At 49.4% G+C, this 15,817-nt stretch overlaps 1 protein-coding gene across 1 annotated transcript; it reads left to right on the top strand.

The window, feature by feature from the left end:
• Positions 1-3,107: 3,107 nt before the first annotated feature.
• LOC137141321 (C-signal-like) lies at positions 3,108-12,491 on the top strand. Its single transcript, XM_067530167.1, has 6 exons — positions 3,108-3,320; positions 5,019-5,070; positions 8,333-8,520; positions 10,115-10,276; positions 11,443-11,553; positions 12,271-12,491. Exons 1-6 carry the CDS (start codon positions 3,174-3,176, stop codon positions 12,382-12,384), a joined length of 774 nt encoding a protein of 257 aa, XP_067386268.1. The 5' UTR covers positions 3,108-3,173; the 3' UTR covers positions 12,385-12,491.
• The last annotated feature ends 3,326 nt before the right edge of the window (positions 12,492-15,817 follow it).

Below are 15,817 nucleotides of genomic sequence, written 5' to 3'. Positions count from 1 at the left end.
GTGGAGGAGTTCATAGTCAGGTTTCAGGCCAAGGTTGGTACCAAAAGTCAGAGTCTGAGTTAGGTTTCAGGGTCCAGGTCAGGAGATAAAGTTTAAGGCAAGCCAAGGTCAAAGCCAGGAGTTCAGAAGCAAGTAGCAGAAATGGTCATGGTAGCTACAGAAGATCTACAGTGTTGCCTGGACACTTCCTGGAGCACCTCTTGGGTCTATGTAGGGTGAAGAGCGAATCAGGAACCATGAGGCTGCTGCCTGTCAGACCCCTTGAGGTGGGACTTCCTATGGTCTGTGTCCACAGCAGGCAGTGGGCCATGGAGCACAAGCAGGGAGATGCTGGTTGCCTGGCAGCTCTGCAAGCCTGTGGGCTAGCCCCCTGGGGTCTTATAGGGCTTCCCTTGGAGATCAGTGAACTCAAACTTCCTGCTGAATCCACAGGGTTTGCTTCAAACTCAACCTGCCATGCTCCATTCACAAACTCACCATGAGCCACCCCGGGAAAGGCTGACCCAGCACTAGATTAAGCCTTCCACAAGAAGAGTAACCAGCAATGAATCCCCTTCCTCTTGTTGTAGTCAGACACAAACCAGTCTCCCAGTCTCAGCTGATGTTACAGACTCGTCCAATCAAACCCCAGAGATGACCCACTTGTCTAAAAAACCCTACGAACCAGCCCAAAACTTCTCTCACCCCAAACTGGAATCTTCGGCAGATTCAGATGAGCCCTCCCACCCTGTTTCCAGAGCCTGGTATCCCTGCATTCTTAGCACTACGGCTGACAGTGTGTAGGGGAGCAAGGTACGAGTTGTTTGAAGAGGGGTAGGAATGGGGAGGTGACTGGATGCGGAGAGCTTGCTGGGGGTTGTGGGTTAGGGCACTCTGAAGGCCTGTCCCGGGTGGGACGGTTAGGGAGGGGAGACGGCAGAGAGGTCACAGGAGCTTTTTATTGGCAGCTGAAGTGTTTGGTACGTCTTGAAAGCCAACAGGAACTGCAAACCTTTGGTGTTTGTATTTGGGTACCACAAAGCTACTGCCTGCAGGTGCTTAGAGCATCTCACTGGGAGTCAGGACTTCTGGGTTCTTCCACAGACTTTCTTTGGGAGTTGGGGCAATGTCTCTCGTTCTCTCTCTGCCTTAGTTTGCCCTCTACAAAATGAAGATAACATTTAAGGCTTGTCTATGTAGGAGAGTGATACCAGAATAAGCTGAGTTTAAACCAATAGAGTTATAGTTAAAGTGTGGACACTCTAATTCTGATATGGCTTTTTCTGTTTAACTGATGTTGCTTGAGAAGGGGTTTGGGCTAAGCCAGAAAAAGCCATGCCTATACCAGAATAAGTATAGCCACGTGGGGCGTATAGTGCTATAACAATACCAGTAAAACTAGGAGCACTTTCCCATGTAGAGTTGACTTTCGATACCTCCAAAGGGAATTCTGAGGATTAATTACCTATCACTTCTAAAGCACTTTGCACACGTTAGCTATGCAAATGTCTTATATGCCTTATGCTGATGAGCTATTTTCTCCTTCAGCTGAAAACTCAGTCACCAGCATACAGTGATGTTTAAAGTGATTTATTTATTGATTGATCTAATTGGTTTGGGACCTGCCTACTGGAGAGGCCCCTCTCTCCTCATGCCCTACTGCTACAGCTGTGGTCATCAGAGACACCGGAGCTGGAGAGCCCTTCTTTTAAAAAGGATCACGCTGGGCTCAGGGAATCTTCAACGGCAGAGCCCTAGCTTTGAAAATAGCTTCTCCAGCTGGTCCCCCAGCATCCTGGTCTCTGAGGGTGAATATGAATGGGATGGATGTGCAGGGAATTTAGAAGGAAGCTTTCTCTCCTCCAAGGGACAGGGGCAGCTGGGAGAGGAGTAATTGGCTTGGGAAATGAGGAGGCCTTTTTAGGGCATTCCCATTTCAGCTCTTTCTGACAGGCTGTCACACCAAGTACCGTTGGCAGTTCATAGGCTAGACTCTAGACACAACTGCAGAGCTCTTGGGCTTCACCCAAAGGTCACTAGCATCAGTGAGAGCTTTCCCATGCACTTTGTGGGTTGGGATTGCTCCAGTGAAAGACACATTCTAGAAATCTATAGAAATGTACCGAGCAAACCCAGCAGTGGGCAAGGATTCTGGGCAGAGGATCTGACATGCAGGACTGTGGATTGGAGAGAAAATAAACAAATGTTCCAGTGATCCCAACTTTTCTTCTATGCTCACTGTTCAACCTATTAAAGCCCTCTATCACAGGGAACACACTGATCAGGCAAGGCCACAACACATATTGTGCACAAATGAGGCCTATGCAATGGCTCACCTGCATGGTCCCTTTAACTGTCACGAAACGGAGCCAAGAGGGCAGCTTTCTACCTGCTGTGGAACCCCTGAGATGGATTCTGCTTTCATGCCAAATTCGAGCAGCTGCCACTTCTCTAAAGCTAATGCAGTTGCTCCTAATTTACACCAACCCACGTAAGAGCAGAATCAGCTCCCACCTCTCTGAGCTTCCTGACGTCTGCACATTTCAATCACAATGATAGATGGACCCAAGCCAAAGCCAGGACCTGTACTCTGGGGCATCCAGAATGGGTCTAGCCCCTTCTCCAGCTAACACTACCCTAGGGCACTTTGTTTGTACTGGCTCTCTTTTCCAGTTCTCTGATCACTGTTTTGTTTAACTAACTTTGAACCTGTTCCTCTCCTACCTCCAGATATGTGCAAATTTGCTGAGATATGCAGCACATGGGATCTGCAGCTTCAGTGAGGCTACACCAATATACCCAAACTGAGAGCACAGCTAAAACTAGAGAGAATGTAACCCCACAAAGAAGTTAGTGATGAAAGAAAAGGCTTCAGGGTATCTTAAGACCTTGTGATAAGCAAAGTATCAGGAGTTCTCTGTCACAGTGAGTTGCAGGAGTTGTTCAGATAGTGGATTTGTGTTTCACTCTCATGGCTGCCAACTTAGCTCCTGTTTATTCCAGATATTCTGGAACTAAGCCATTTTCTCAAACATGGCACAAGCTTTTGTAACAAACAAAAGCCTCCATTGAAACTAATAAAAAATGTGGGCGGGGACTCATCTCAGATAAATCAGTTCAGAGGAAATGAAACAGCAGATGTTCAACTGAACTTACAGAGACAGGGAGTGACTAGAGGCAGCTGCAAAGAGAACATGGCAGGGTGTCATATCCGCAGCGTCCTGGTGACTGGCTCCAATCGGGGAATTGGCCTGGAGCTGATCAAGCATTTTATTGGGAAACCGAACCCACCAGAAGTCATCTTTGCCACCTGCCGGGACCCAGAGGGAGCGCGAGCGCAGGTGAGATGCAGCCCTTTTGCTTAGCTGACCTTTGTTTTAGAAAATGTTCCCCAAAAATGCATGGAAGAAAAGCAGGTTTGGATGGCAGATCCCATGAGAACCGATGAGTCTGTAACAGTTTCCCAGCTGTATGTTCCCCTCCACCCCAGAAACCTCCTGCCCTGTTAAAACAGGAACTGCGCAAGTTGCAATAGGAGGTCTGATTTGGACTGAGCCCAATGTTACCCAACCCTGGGCGCTGCCAGGCCCAATTCTCCACTGCCATGCGCCCACTGCAGAATGGGTGTGACTCTGAGGTGCTGCCATTCTGGGAGCTCCCTCCACAACCAGAGACATTCAGCCCGTCTCTGCCCTCCCTCTGCACCCAGAAGGCCCCCAGTCACTGCTGCTCAGATGCTGCTCCTCCAGCCACTTCTGCAACTCTCTTGCCACACGTTGCCTCTACGCGGCTCTAGAGCACGCTGTATCACTCACTTGTCCCTGTTATCATCTCAGGTACAGGCCCCTCACAGAGCAGCAGCTAGAACGGCACAGACATGGTAGCCGGGAACTGTGGCAAGGAGCCTGGCAAACTGCCCAGTCAGAGCCCCAATTTGTTACAAATCCATAGACGTGGGTGCAGGGGGTCCTAGGCAGACCTGGCTGATAGTCAAGAAGTACTCAGACATCTCAATCCAAAAAGTACGTGATTTCTGCCCAACCACCTGGTGACTTCATCTGGAATAGTGTGTGCTGTTCTGGTCCTCCATATTTAAGAAAGATGAATTCAAACTGGAACAGGTGCAAAGAAGGGCTACTAGGATGATCCACGGAATGGAAAACCTGCCTTATGAGAGGAGACTCAAAGAGCTTGGCTTGTTTAGCCTAACCAAAAGAAGGTTGATAAATACCAGGGAGGGAGAGGAATTATTTAAGTTCAGCACCAATGTGGACACCAGAACTAATGGATATAAACTGGCCATCAGGAAGTTTAGACTTGAAATTAGATGCAGGTTTCTAACCATCAGAGGAGTGAAGTTCTGGAATAGCCTTCCAAGTGGAGCAGTGGGGTCAAAAAACCTAGCTGGCTTCAAAACTGAGCTTGATAAATGTATGGAGGGGATGGTATGATGAGACAGCCTAGTTTGGCAATTGACTGATCTTTGACTGGTGATAGATATGCCAATGGCTGGTGAAGGGATGTTAGATGGAGTAGGTTCTGAGTTATTACAGAGAATTCTTTCTTGAGTGTCTGGCTGGTGAGTCTTGCCCATGTGCTCAGGGTTTAGCTGATTGCCATATTTGGGGTTGCGAAGGAATTTTCCCCCAGGGCAGATTGGCAAAGGCTCTGAGGTTTTTCACCTTCCTCTGTAGCATGGGACACGGCTCACTTGCTGGTGGATTCTTTGTACCTTAAAGTTTTTCAATCATGATTTGAGGACTTTAATAACTCAGTCATAGGTCAGGGGGTCTGTTACAGGTGTGGGTGGGTGAGGTTCTGTGGCCTGCATTGTGCAAGAGGTCAGACTAGATGATCAGTTTCCGCTCTCAGTTAAGCTCACACACCCCCATTGAAATGAACGGGATTGCATGTGTGCGATAGAAGCGTCTGTGCTATAGGGTTGTGGGATATTCTCATTGTCAGGGCTGTGTCTGATGGGGCGATGCAGCATTTGTTCTTTTCACTTGGGTGCCATAATGCAATATTTTTCCTTCCAGGAATTAAAGAATTTGGCTTCCAAGCATCCAAATGTTGTGATTCTGCAGCTAGGTACGTTCTTGCCTCATCTCCCCTTCCAGCCAGTACTCTTTTGCCTCTCGGTGGTTCTTGGCTTATGCTCTATGTCTTCTATGACCTTTTTCACGTTCATTCTTTTTCAGTTTCTCAGCACCTGACTTGCCCATAATCACAAATGCAATGCTTGTTAACACCCGGACAGTGCCAGAGGACTGTGGCTCCTCATCGCAAGGCAAGGCAGAAAGGGCAGTCATAGAGGCTGCCTGCCTCATCTGGTAAACTGTGCCCAGCTTTGCACCTGGTTCCGTTCCCTTTAAGTCAAAGGCGAGTTCTGCTGCTAATTCCAGATAGAGCAAGACTGGGTTATGCTCAGCTTTGTGAGAACAGATGACAAAGTAAATCTCAGACAAGCCTAGCGTCTGCATGAACAGTCCAACTGACAGTAATAGAGTAGACTATGCCTGAACGTTCCTTATACAACATGCCCTAAGGTGCGGTGAGGCTGGCATAGCAACCGAATTTATCTGCTCATATATGCCCACACAATATATCAAGGTGATGACTGACATTACTTATTATGTAATCACTCAATAGCTATTAGGTGATTTACGTTTGCCAGACCCACTCTGCTTAGGTCAGTTGGTCCCCTTCCCTTCTAACCGTCTCAAAAATACATCTCCTTTGGCCGGAAAATTCTCAAAATTAGTCTCCACACAGAAGTGATTTCATTTATTTTATTTTTTTTGGTCTGTTGTTCCCCTTCACGCACATGCAGATTCGTCGTTAGATTGTGGCCCAAGTTTTAATGAATGCAGTTGAAAAAACGTCTTTGGCTAACATTGTTCTGAATTTCAAAGAGGCCATTTGGAATCAATGAGAGCCTGATTATGAGAGGAGCTGATCACAAACATCTGTCAATTACTTCAGCTGGATGTCTCAGCGCCTCTGAAAAACAGGCCCCGTGGCATCTCAAGACAGACACCCACAATGAGTGGGTACTTTTGGCCATGCTCACACAGGACGCCTATGGCGGAATCAGGATCCTGATCACCTGGTTTCTAACCCAGTGTTTTAACCACAGGCCATCAATTCTAAAAGAATCCAGCAGCTACAGGCTGACTTTTTCAAAGCCTCACATTTGGCTCCTAAATTCATATTTAGGCACCTGAAAAGACGTGATCTGACTTTCAGTGGTCGATCAGGCTACTAATATTCCGGTGCTAAAAATATATGGCTGTAGGAGCCTAACTTTAGGAACTTGAGTTTGAAAATTTGGAGCACAAAACTGAAACATGAAAACACTCGGAATTTATCAGCTAAGGCTGTACATCATTAACTTTCATGAACTTCGAGTTAATCAGTAGCTTACATCCAAACCTGCACTGCTAGGTGTAAGGGGCATTATCTGACTCTACAGTTCAGTAAGCTAGAGATGTTGCCAGGAAGGCCCAGATCTGGACTTGTTCTCATTTAAAAGTGCCTTAGCATTACAAAGATGTTCAGCATTTTTATCTTCCTGGGAAGATTTTATGAACTTTTCTCCTGCAACAGGAAATCCCAGACTGGATTTGTGGTCCCTGCCCTGACCCCAGGAATGGGACAAACATTCTAACAGTGATGTGGCTAAAACTGGGCTGCAGGTTCTGGGTGATCCATCAGACTTAGGAGTGAGCTAGGCCTCTGCTCAATGCACTAACTGAATCCTCCATCAGCTGTCTCCAGAGATCTGCTTTTGACCAGGCTCACAGATGTGAACCCCTGTTAGGAGAAAGACCAGGTGGAAGCTCCCTAAACTATTAGAGATGCAAAAATGCAGGATGTTCATGAGAGCTCACCCATTGTCCCTGGTCTCTCCTATTGTCTGGTTTGGATCAGGGTGATCTTGTCTCACAAGCCTCGCATAGCTCCATGGTCCCAAATCGGCATGCTCAGATTCCCAGCCATCTCCATCACGTGGTTCTGTGTCATTGTTTTCATTAACGTGCCAGGGATACTCACCCTCTCCATGGCATGCCTGATCGGATACATGCCTGTGTTAGGGAAATCAGGGCTGGGCTAGAGGATTCATTATAGATGATACCATGCAACCTTGCTCAATCTTTTCCTGTTCTAGCAGAATTCAAAGGTGAGGTACACGGGCAAGTCTCCCGCAAAGGAATGGCCAGCTGAGCAGAATCCTTTTGGTGACTGTGCTGCTAAGCCCCGCTGTGGACTTTGGTATATTTTCCTTTTGCCATTACTCCAGCAGAAAAGCCCTGAACTTGCTGCCATTGAAGTCAAAGGCAAAAAACACTCCTTGGCTTTAATGGGAGGAGGAGCAGATTCCAAATCAGTGACACCTGCCTATGCACATTTACTCTGAACGCCTGTGTAACAGAGGCCCCGCAGCACTGTGCTTACTGTGTCTCATCAATTCCAGATCAGATGTGCTCAGGATTTTATTTTCTAACTGCCAGGCTCACCAATTCACCCTGGGGTCTGAGAGCCAAGCAGCAGCACTGTAGGTTGATGGGGTAGCACAGGCAGGAGGAAGGAGAAGATTTAGCCAGTGGAAATGTACACACACAGCAATGATGAAGCGTGAGAAGGAAGGAGCCCAGCCTGACGCTCAGGTCCTAGGCTAGCAGCTAGAATAAATGGATTTGATTCTCACTGACACCAAGGCCCCTTTCCAGCGCTGGCAGCGTCCCAGGCACTAGGGTAAAACAAGACTCAAGTCCTGCATCATTTTTAATGACATGTAAACAGAACACATTTGCTCTGAAGTCAGAAAGCAACAAACAAGGAGCTGCATCGAGCCACTACACCAGAGGCAGTGTTCAGAGCAGAGCAGCGTGTTAGCATCAGTTACAGCTGGCAGTGCATGGAAACGCAAGTAATGCTGCTGTGACTTTGTCTCTGTCCATGTCATCCTTGGCCCTTTACCGCGTTCCCATCCCTGGTCCCAGTTCCAGTGATAAAACTGTGGGCTGTTTAGATCTTGCACGGTAGAAAGGCCGTGGAGATTTTCCTGCCCTTCTGTTTTCTTTGCATCTTTCCTAGCTACTGCGATCGAATTTGTAGGCTTTGTTATCTCAAGTAATGTTAAGGGGCCAACCCAGCTCCCACTGAAGTCAATGAGAATTGGAGCCAGCCTGAATGCATAATATGAAACATTTACAGAACCAGGCTGGGAAGGGGTCGAGTGTCTCTAGCCATAACCCAGAACTACCAAAGTCTTGGCTGTATTTATTTCACATAGTATCAGGAATGGAAGCAAACCATGCTCATAACCAGGCCTGTGTTCTCTCTCCAGAAGCTACAGACCCAGGGAGCATCAAGGCTGCTGCAAAGAAAGCTGAGGCCCGTCTGGGAGGATCTGGCCTAAATTTGCTGATAAATAATGCTGGAGTTACGTCACCAAGTACGCTTGAGTCAGCGACTCCTGAAGATATGTTAAGCGTCTATAACATCAATGTTGTTGGGCCGCTGTTAGTGACCCAGGTAAGAGCCCACCTGACAGAGAGCTTTCGCTGACAATTCTTATGTTGGATTTTTTGTTTCAAAGCAAAAAAATGAGCTGAAGAGAGCTAGAATTTCACCCCTCCCTGCTTTAAAGGGAAGTGGCCCATTTATTATTATTAGAAGAGACTCCTTCGTATCCTGGTAAAGCACACAGATCTCGGTCAGGCTCTAACTCGTGCTAGGTGCTGTACAAACACAGAGGTGGGGGGGCAGTTGTCAGGGAGCTGGTCAGAGGAACAGACAGACACAGACCCTCCAGGAGGGTCTGAAGCAGTTGGGCCTTCCCAAGGCTTCCCCCAAATGCTTAGGTAATACAGATCCACGCATAGACCTTCTATTGTGTTAAACACCTTCTCTGCCATGCTGTGCTGTGGTCCTGCTGCTAAAATTAAACACTCCTTCCTTTTAGGAAGGCTGTTTGGGTCACTGTATTCACCTCTGCTCACAGCGCCTGAAGGGAAGATTTGCAGATACAGCTGGGTGAAAGACGGATTTTTTGAAAAGTCAAAAATTATTCCAGCTCAGACCAAAAATGGTAATTTTTGGCAAATCAAAGAGTAAAAAAAATAATAATAATAATTTCTGGTTGAATAAAGCATTACGAATTTGAGTACTTTAAAATATTTCTTAATTTTTTAAACGTAAAATGAAAGGAAATTTTCAACCAAAGTTATCTTGAAATGAAAAATCAAAGTGTTTAATTTTTTATTCAGAATATTTTAGGGATTTTGTCCAACGAGAACAATTCTGTGAAATCAAGATGAATTCGTGAATCATTTCATTGCCACCAAATCTGCATTTTTCACTGAAAACCAGTTTTGGTCGTAAAATTTTGCTGAGCTCTGCGTGCAGGTGCTGAGTTGAAAGGTCACAGCAGGTGCACAGGGAGTTGTAGCCTGAGACCCGATCTGAGAGCTGGGGAATCTCAGGACTCCCACCTCGGGAGATAAAGGCAGGAGGCCTAACACCTGATGGGGTGCGCTCAGAGACCAGAGAAGGGGGCAAAGGTGCAGCTGGCCTGGTAACACTGACACGTTCCATTCACTTTAATGGGGTGACACAGGCCTAGCAGAGAAGAGAATTTAATTCACCCACTTTTTATGCCATGGGTGGACCAGACATTGCAGGTCTCATCTAGATGTTTATTATTATTTATCAGTTAGTATTATCGCTTATACAGCATTGTAGATGGACCTGGCATTTTATAGCTGATAACTTACAAGGCAGAATAAAATGTAGTTCTTGCCTTAGACAGTTTATAGTCTGACGGCACAACCAGGTTCAGGAGAGCCCGCGTCAGGTGTCACTGGGATGTTCTAGGTGGCAGAAGGAGTGGAGCAGGTGGTGGTTGAGGAGTGGGTTGAAGGAGTTGCTCAGGGATAACTAATTGGGAAGCTGTTTCTAGCAAAAGGAGTGCAGTGAAGGGAGGGGGGAAATGGGGAGTGGGAGGAGGAAGCGAAGGGGAGAGCAGGTTGGGGGGAACACAGCAAGTGGGACTGAGGTACGAGCAAATTTAAGTCTGAGAAGCAGGCAAGTGTGTTATCAAGGACAAAGTGATGCAGCATCTCCCCAGGTGTTCCTGCCCTTGCTGAAGAAGGCTGCCCAGGGAAGCAACCAGAAAGGCATGAGCTGCAGCAAGGCGGCCATTGTCAACATCTCCTCTGTTCTGGGATCCATCGAGAAAACGCCTGAAACCTTCTTCTTCGTACCAGTCGTCTCCTACCGCTGCAGCAAGGTACGGCTCCCGCGGGCTAAGCAGTCGTGGGAGAGTCATTGCATCCACTAGTTCTCAGTCTGCAGGTAATGAATGAAGGTAATGACCATGCCACAACAGTCACCTCCATGATGACCCCAAACGGAATATGTTTAACCCCCACCGGGCGAGTCCATCTCACTGACTGGGAGTGCACGGTTATCCATTTCACTCTGGGGTGGGATGTAAAATATTGCTACAGTCACCCCTTTTCCTTGGTGGCCTAACAGGGAATGTCCTCAGCCACTTATAATCCACCACATTGGCCAGACTCCTTCAGGAACCAAACAGATGTGAAGCTACAAAGCGGTTGAAAGCTTCCTACTCCTTCTCTAGGAAGTTTCTGCCCTCAAGTTCCACCACACATTGCTCCGATGTTGCTAAGTCCCTTGATCTCACAATCTCCTTCTGCTTCCGCACTAGAGCTGGTGAATTCCTGTCACCACAGAGCTGTGCGTTTAGCTCCCTACAGGCACAGTCCCACCACAAGCCCAGCAGCCAGACTGGGGGAATTTCCTCCCGCACGTGCACACGGCTGCTCCCTCCAACCCGCCGAGCTTGGTTTTAAGAGCAACATTTTTCAATTAGGCAGCGTCCTGCTCTCCTGAAGGGTCCCAAGGTGCTGAGCAAACACTGCAAATAAGGAGCATCATGTGTGGGTGCATAAAAAGCACAGGTGCCCGCCTTAGGCACAGGTACCCCAACGCAGGGGCCAGCAGATGACTGGCATGTAAAGCATTTGGGGATCCTTCAAGGATCATCTTAACTGAGAAGGCAGCTCTTTATTTACACTTCTCTGCTAACACAGGGAGGATTCCAGACACCTCCACACGCTGCGCTCCCATGGGAACGCCCCTCTTACCGCTGTGGCCTCTCTCTCCCTGCTCTTACCCACTTCCCATGGAAGGCTCCTGCCTCTCCTCTCCCCTCTGCCGCCTTTCCTTGCCCCAGGATCTTCTTCCCCTGCCACTGCAGCACTTGGGCCCTGCCCCCGCCTTGGCTGAATCCCTCAGTTCCTGGCTATTCGGGTGGTGTGTTTTCATCATTCCCAGCTGCAGCGCCACACACTGGAGAACGAGCAGGGTTGGGGTGTTGTGCACGGGTGCTGCTGTGGTTCTGCCTCTGCTCACAACATGCTTCCCCTCCAGGCTGCGCTGAACATGCTCACGAAGTGCCAGTCACTGGGGTACAAGGATGCCGGGATCCTGTGCACGGCCCTGCACCCGGGTTGGGTGAAAACTGAGCTGGGAAGTGCCGAGGTAGGTGGGCTAATGACCTTCCAGATCAGCGTGCAGGTAGCGATGGCTCCCAGCAGAGACTGTCTGGGGAAAGATGGGGATTCTCCCGCACTTCCTTTTACTCAGACTAGCAAAACCTTTAGGGAATAGACCAGTGTTTCTTAACCTGGGGTTTTAGAGGGGTCGCAAGTGCAGAGCTGGTATTGGGGGTGTCAAGAAAGGCAATTGCCTGGAGCCACAGGGGCGCCATGAAACTAAGTTACATGCCTCAGCCCCGTGGGGGTGGGACTCAGGCTTCAGGGGTACAGTAGTTTGGAAAGGTTAAGAACCACTGGAATAGACAGACCCCACAAACGACCCCAAGCTAGGGGAAAGGGACACTTGATGTGTTGCATTAGTTTTATGTGGCATAAAAGGGCCTAATTGCAGACTTTGGGCATGGGGTCAGGCCTTCCTGGGCAGTCGGCTACACAAGGAGATTAGAGACGAAAAAAGAGTTTCTTAGGCCAGGAGTTCTCAGCCCCCTTCAGGGGAGGGTGCTCCAAACAGGTTTCAGGTGGTCACAAACACCCTTACTTTCTAGATGGCTATATGGGAAAGGACCCAGAAATGTTATTTGTTGGAACATGGAGTCACTGTACGGAAGAGGTTGCGAACCCCCATCTACGCCGTGCGCTCAATGCCTTGAGAGGAAAGTGCACTTGTATTCTGTCTCACACTCTGGCTTGAACGTTGCAGGCAGACCTGACGGTGGAGGAAAGCGTGAGCGGGATCATGAAGGTGCTTTGCAACCTCTCTGAGAAACACCATGGGGTCCTCGTGAGCTGGGAAGGAAACACCCTGCCCTGGTGAGCGCCTGACATGCAGGAGGAAGGAAGCAGTATCTGCAGAGCACTTTGGCACCTGTCTGCGTGTGCATCATGAATATGGCCGAATAAAAATCTCTACCGGAACTGGAACCAGTGCTGAGACTCTCTCTTCAAGGGTGGGTGGCAGGATAAAGCAATGAGACACAAATCAAGTGTAATCCCCCTTTTGGCGCTAGTTTAGTACCTGTGTGATGTGAGACCAGGAGCGGGCACCTCACAGATTCCAAGGTTTCTGCCTGGGCTCGTTTCACGCTGCTGCTGGTAGATGCCTGACTCCTCCTCCTGCTGTGCTAAAGATTGAAGCTACTTGGCAGTGCCTGCAGGGAGACAAGGGCTTAAACACCCTGCGGTCGTGGCTACCACACTTGAGCTCATAAACAATTCAAATGCAGGCAAGCAGCCACGTTAAAAACCAATAACTAGAAGAGTTTGATCAAAGAGAAATAGACACTCAATAAGAACATTCAACGATTAGAGACATTGATGATATTTTTGGTTACAAACGGTTCTGCTGGTAAGCATGCTAGGCCATGTGCCTTACACTCTCCCGTATTCCTAACCAGAAAGCATATCTACTCCCCTACCCCCGTTCTGTCCATCCCCCATGTCTCGGGCACCCAGGGGATGCACATGGAGACGTGTTGCAGGCCAGGAAGGAGATACCGTTAGAAACACGTTTTATTACGCTGGGAATGGGCAGTGCAGATCTTGCCGATCCAGGTAGAAGTCCCATCACAGAGGCAATGTGCCTTAATGATGAACGATTAAACCCGGTCTAGCTGTCACACAGGGGACTCACTCAGGGTCCTCTCCTGGCAGTGGCGTTGGCCAGCAGCTCCTCCCTGGGGATCGCCAGAGAGGGACTAACCGTGCGTCCGGTCTGGAATGGTGCTGGCAGCTTTTAGAGATTGGAACCCGCGGGTGCTGATGCCAGCGGGTCGGGTCTCTGGACCCAAAGGCCGGGATCTGAAGAGGGCTGCTGCAGGGGCGAGCAGGCTGCAGGAGAGACGGGCTGTCCCGTCACTGGCAGGCTGGGGACAGTAGGAACGGACCATCGCCTCCCAAGGCTTTCCTGCAGGCTGGGGTTACAGACAGGCCAGTTGCTGGGCCTGGATGTGCCGCAGAGGCAGGTTGTTTGGAGACCTCTCTCCCCTCCACTCCCCGGCTGGTCTCTGCCATGTGGAGAAAGCAGGGATAACCATAGCCTCCCTCCAGCTTCCCTGGGCACCTGGGCTCTGCCCAGGGTTGGAGACTGCTTGCCGTGCTGCCTGGATGTCTTCTGTCCTCAACTAGCTGATGTTGTCCCTCTCCTCCCATTGGCTGAGGGAGGAGGGATACCAGGGTGATGGGGGGAGGGGGGGCACATCTCCGCTTCCCTTCAGCTGCCTGCAGGAAGTCTCCAGTGCAGGGCTCTGTGGCTGACCCTTCTCTTGGGACACAACCCCTGGCTAAGGGCTGGCAGGTGGCACAAGGAACCCAGCTTCTTTCAACGGGCAAATCCTTCATGCTGTGCCAGGGGTGTAGAATCCATCCCCCCTTCCCCCACCATAGCACAACTGCTGCAGTTCCCTTGCCTGGGGGTGGGTGCCTGGCCCCCAGCTGCCCTCCCCACCGCCCACACGATGCCGGCTTTCTCACCTCACCTAACGTTCAGAACCAAGGACAATCTGGGGCCCTGTGAAAGGCAGCAAGAGTCGATGTCAGCAGCACAGCGTTCACACTGACACTGCATCGACCTGACTACGTCGACCCAGGCGCTGCACCCCGTGCGGAGGTGGCATTATTAAGACAGCGCCGTTTACAGCGGTGGGAGCGCCCTTTTAGTGGAGACACTTGCAGAGCTGGGTCTGCATGAGCTGACTTGTGTCGACCTAGCTTTGTAGCGTGGAGCTATGCAGCCCAGCAGTTAGGACTACAGGGCTGTGCATAGCACAACACATCCAGGCGCTGTGTTGTAACCCCGCCATGAGGCCACTGCATGCATTTGCTCCAATCTTTCCCTCTTCTGTTCTCATCTCAAAGGATCCTTTCTTATCTTGCACCCAAACCTGCACTGTTACCTCTCCTCCACCCTACAAAAATATCTGACCTGGAACAGAACAGTTTTTCTTTCCTACGCTCGCAGCTGAGTCACATCTCACCCCAGTTCAGCTGCACCCACCCAGTGCTGATCCCTGCTGTCAGCACCTCTGTGGGGTTCACAGACAAATGTCCAGGGCTCCCTGTGGATGCAGGGACCTGAACAAACTCCATCCCCTGAAGTTGCTCAGCTCAGACCAGTTCTCTGCACCAACGTCCCGTAAACTCCCTGAGTCCTAGTGGACAATGGCTCTTTCCTTGTCTGCCCCCATGGGCCTAGTGCAGTGGCTGTAGTACCCTTGAATCTACAAAATATCCCCCACAGTAACAGCCCAGGCAAGGGCAGAACTTTGTCATGTGCCACTTTTATCCCTTTTCCATGTGGTTCTTGCTCACGGTCCTTCGGTGTTTCCGGTGTGTCCATGTGTCAAACCACAGTAATGCCACCAGCCCACTCAGTGGGGGAAAGAGGCAAAGGTCTAGGATTCCTGCCCCTGGGCTCCGGTCAGAGCCAGACTCAGAACCAGAGGCACCCAGCCTAGGATGCTGATCTGTGCCCAGCACTGCGCCTGATTCTGCTCCCATTAAGTCAAAGGGGAGTTCTGCCACCGAGTCCAATGGGAGAGGTTTATGCTCTGTTTTGTGAGAACTGCTGTGAGAAGAGAAGCTAAATCTCACACAAGCCTGCGTCTGCATGATCAGTCTGATTGATGATAACAGAGCAGGATCGTTTGCCTGACATTTTCCCAGACAGCACCTGCGAGGGTGGGGTGTGGATGACACAGCCGCAGAACAGATCTGTTCATACCCAGCACCTGATTCCTTTGCATATGGGGGGTGAGAACCTCAGCTGGTATAAATCTCACTGCTCCTCTGGCTCCTACAGTTAAGCCATTTTACACCAACAGATGATGTGAAGGTGGGTCACCATTTCTGCCTATGGAAAGAGATGCTAAAGCCCTGCCTAGTGAGACTTTGCCTGGCTGGAGCATTCGACACCCGCTTCGGACAGGTGTAAATGATGAGAGAGGAAGCAGAGCAGAGGAATCAGGGCCCCAACGTGCTGAGTTAGGTTGGGTGTTATAGGGTGATTGTAGATATCCCAGAGGGGTAGCCGTGTTAGTCTGTATACAGCAAAAACAACGAGAGTCCTGTAGCATTTTAAAAACTAACACATTTAATTTCTGCAGGCATAAGCTTTCGTGTGCTGCAACCCACTTCATCAGATGCAAGAAATAGAAATCAGATAGGGGGTGTATATATAGACATCCAAGGGTAAGGAACAACAATGGGGAAGCTAGGTGTTAGCAAAGTCCATTCAGTTAGAGTAGATGAGG

The sequence above is a fragment of the Emydura macquarii genome, unplaced genomic scaffold, assembly GCF_026122565.2.
Source record: "Emydura macquarii macquarii isolate MOO-44397 ecotype Brisbane River unplaced genomic scaffold, CSIRO-AGI_Emac_v2 contig_3042, whole genome shotgun sequence".
Lineage (NCBI taxonomy): Eukaryota > Metazoa > Chordata > Testudines > Chelidae > Emydura > Emydura macquarii.
Note: the sequence above shows the minus strand (reverse complement) of the source record. Positions and strands in the feature narration are given on the sequence as shown.

Bases quoted from the DNA above. Each gene is read 5' to 3' on its own strand.
- LOC137141321 (XM_067530167.1), top strand. From the start codon at position 3,174: ATGGCAGGGTGTCATATCCGCAGCGTCCTGGTGACTGGCTCCAATCGG. The intron at 3,321-5,018 runs GTGAGATGCAGC...TTTTCCTTCCAG, and splicing joins CAGAGGGAGCGCGAGCGCAG to GAATTAAAGAATTTGGCTTC. The intron at 5,071-8,332 runs GTACGTTCTTGC...TTCTCTCTCCAG, and splicing joins TGTTGTGATTCTGCAGCTAG to AAGCTACAGACCCAGGGAGC.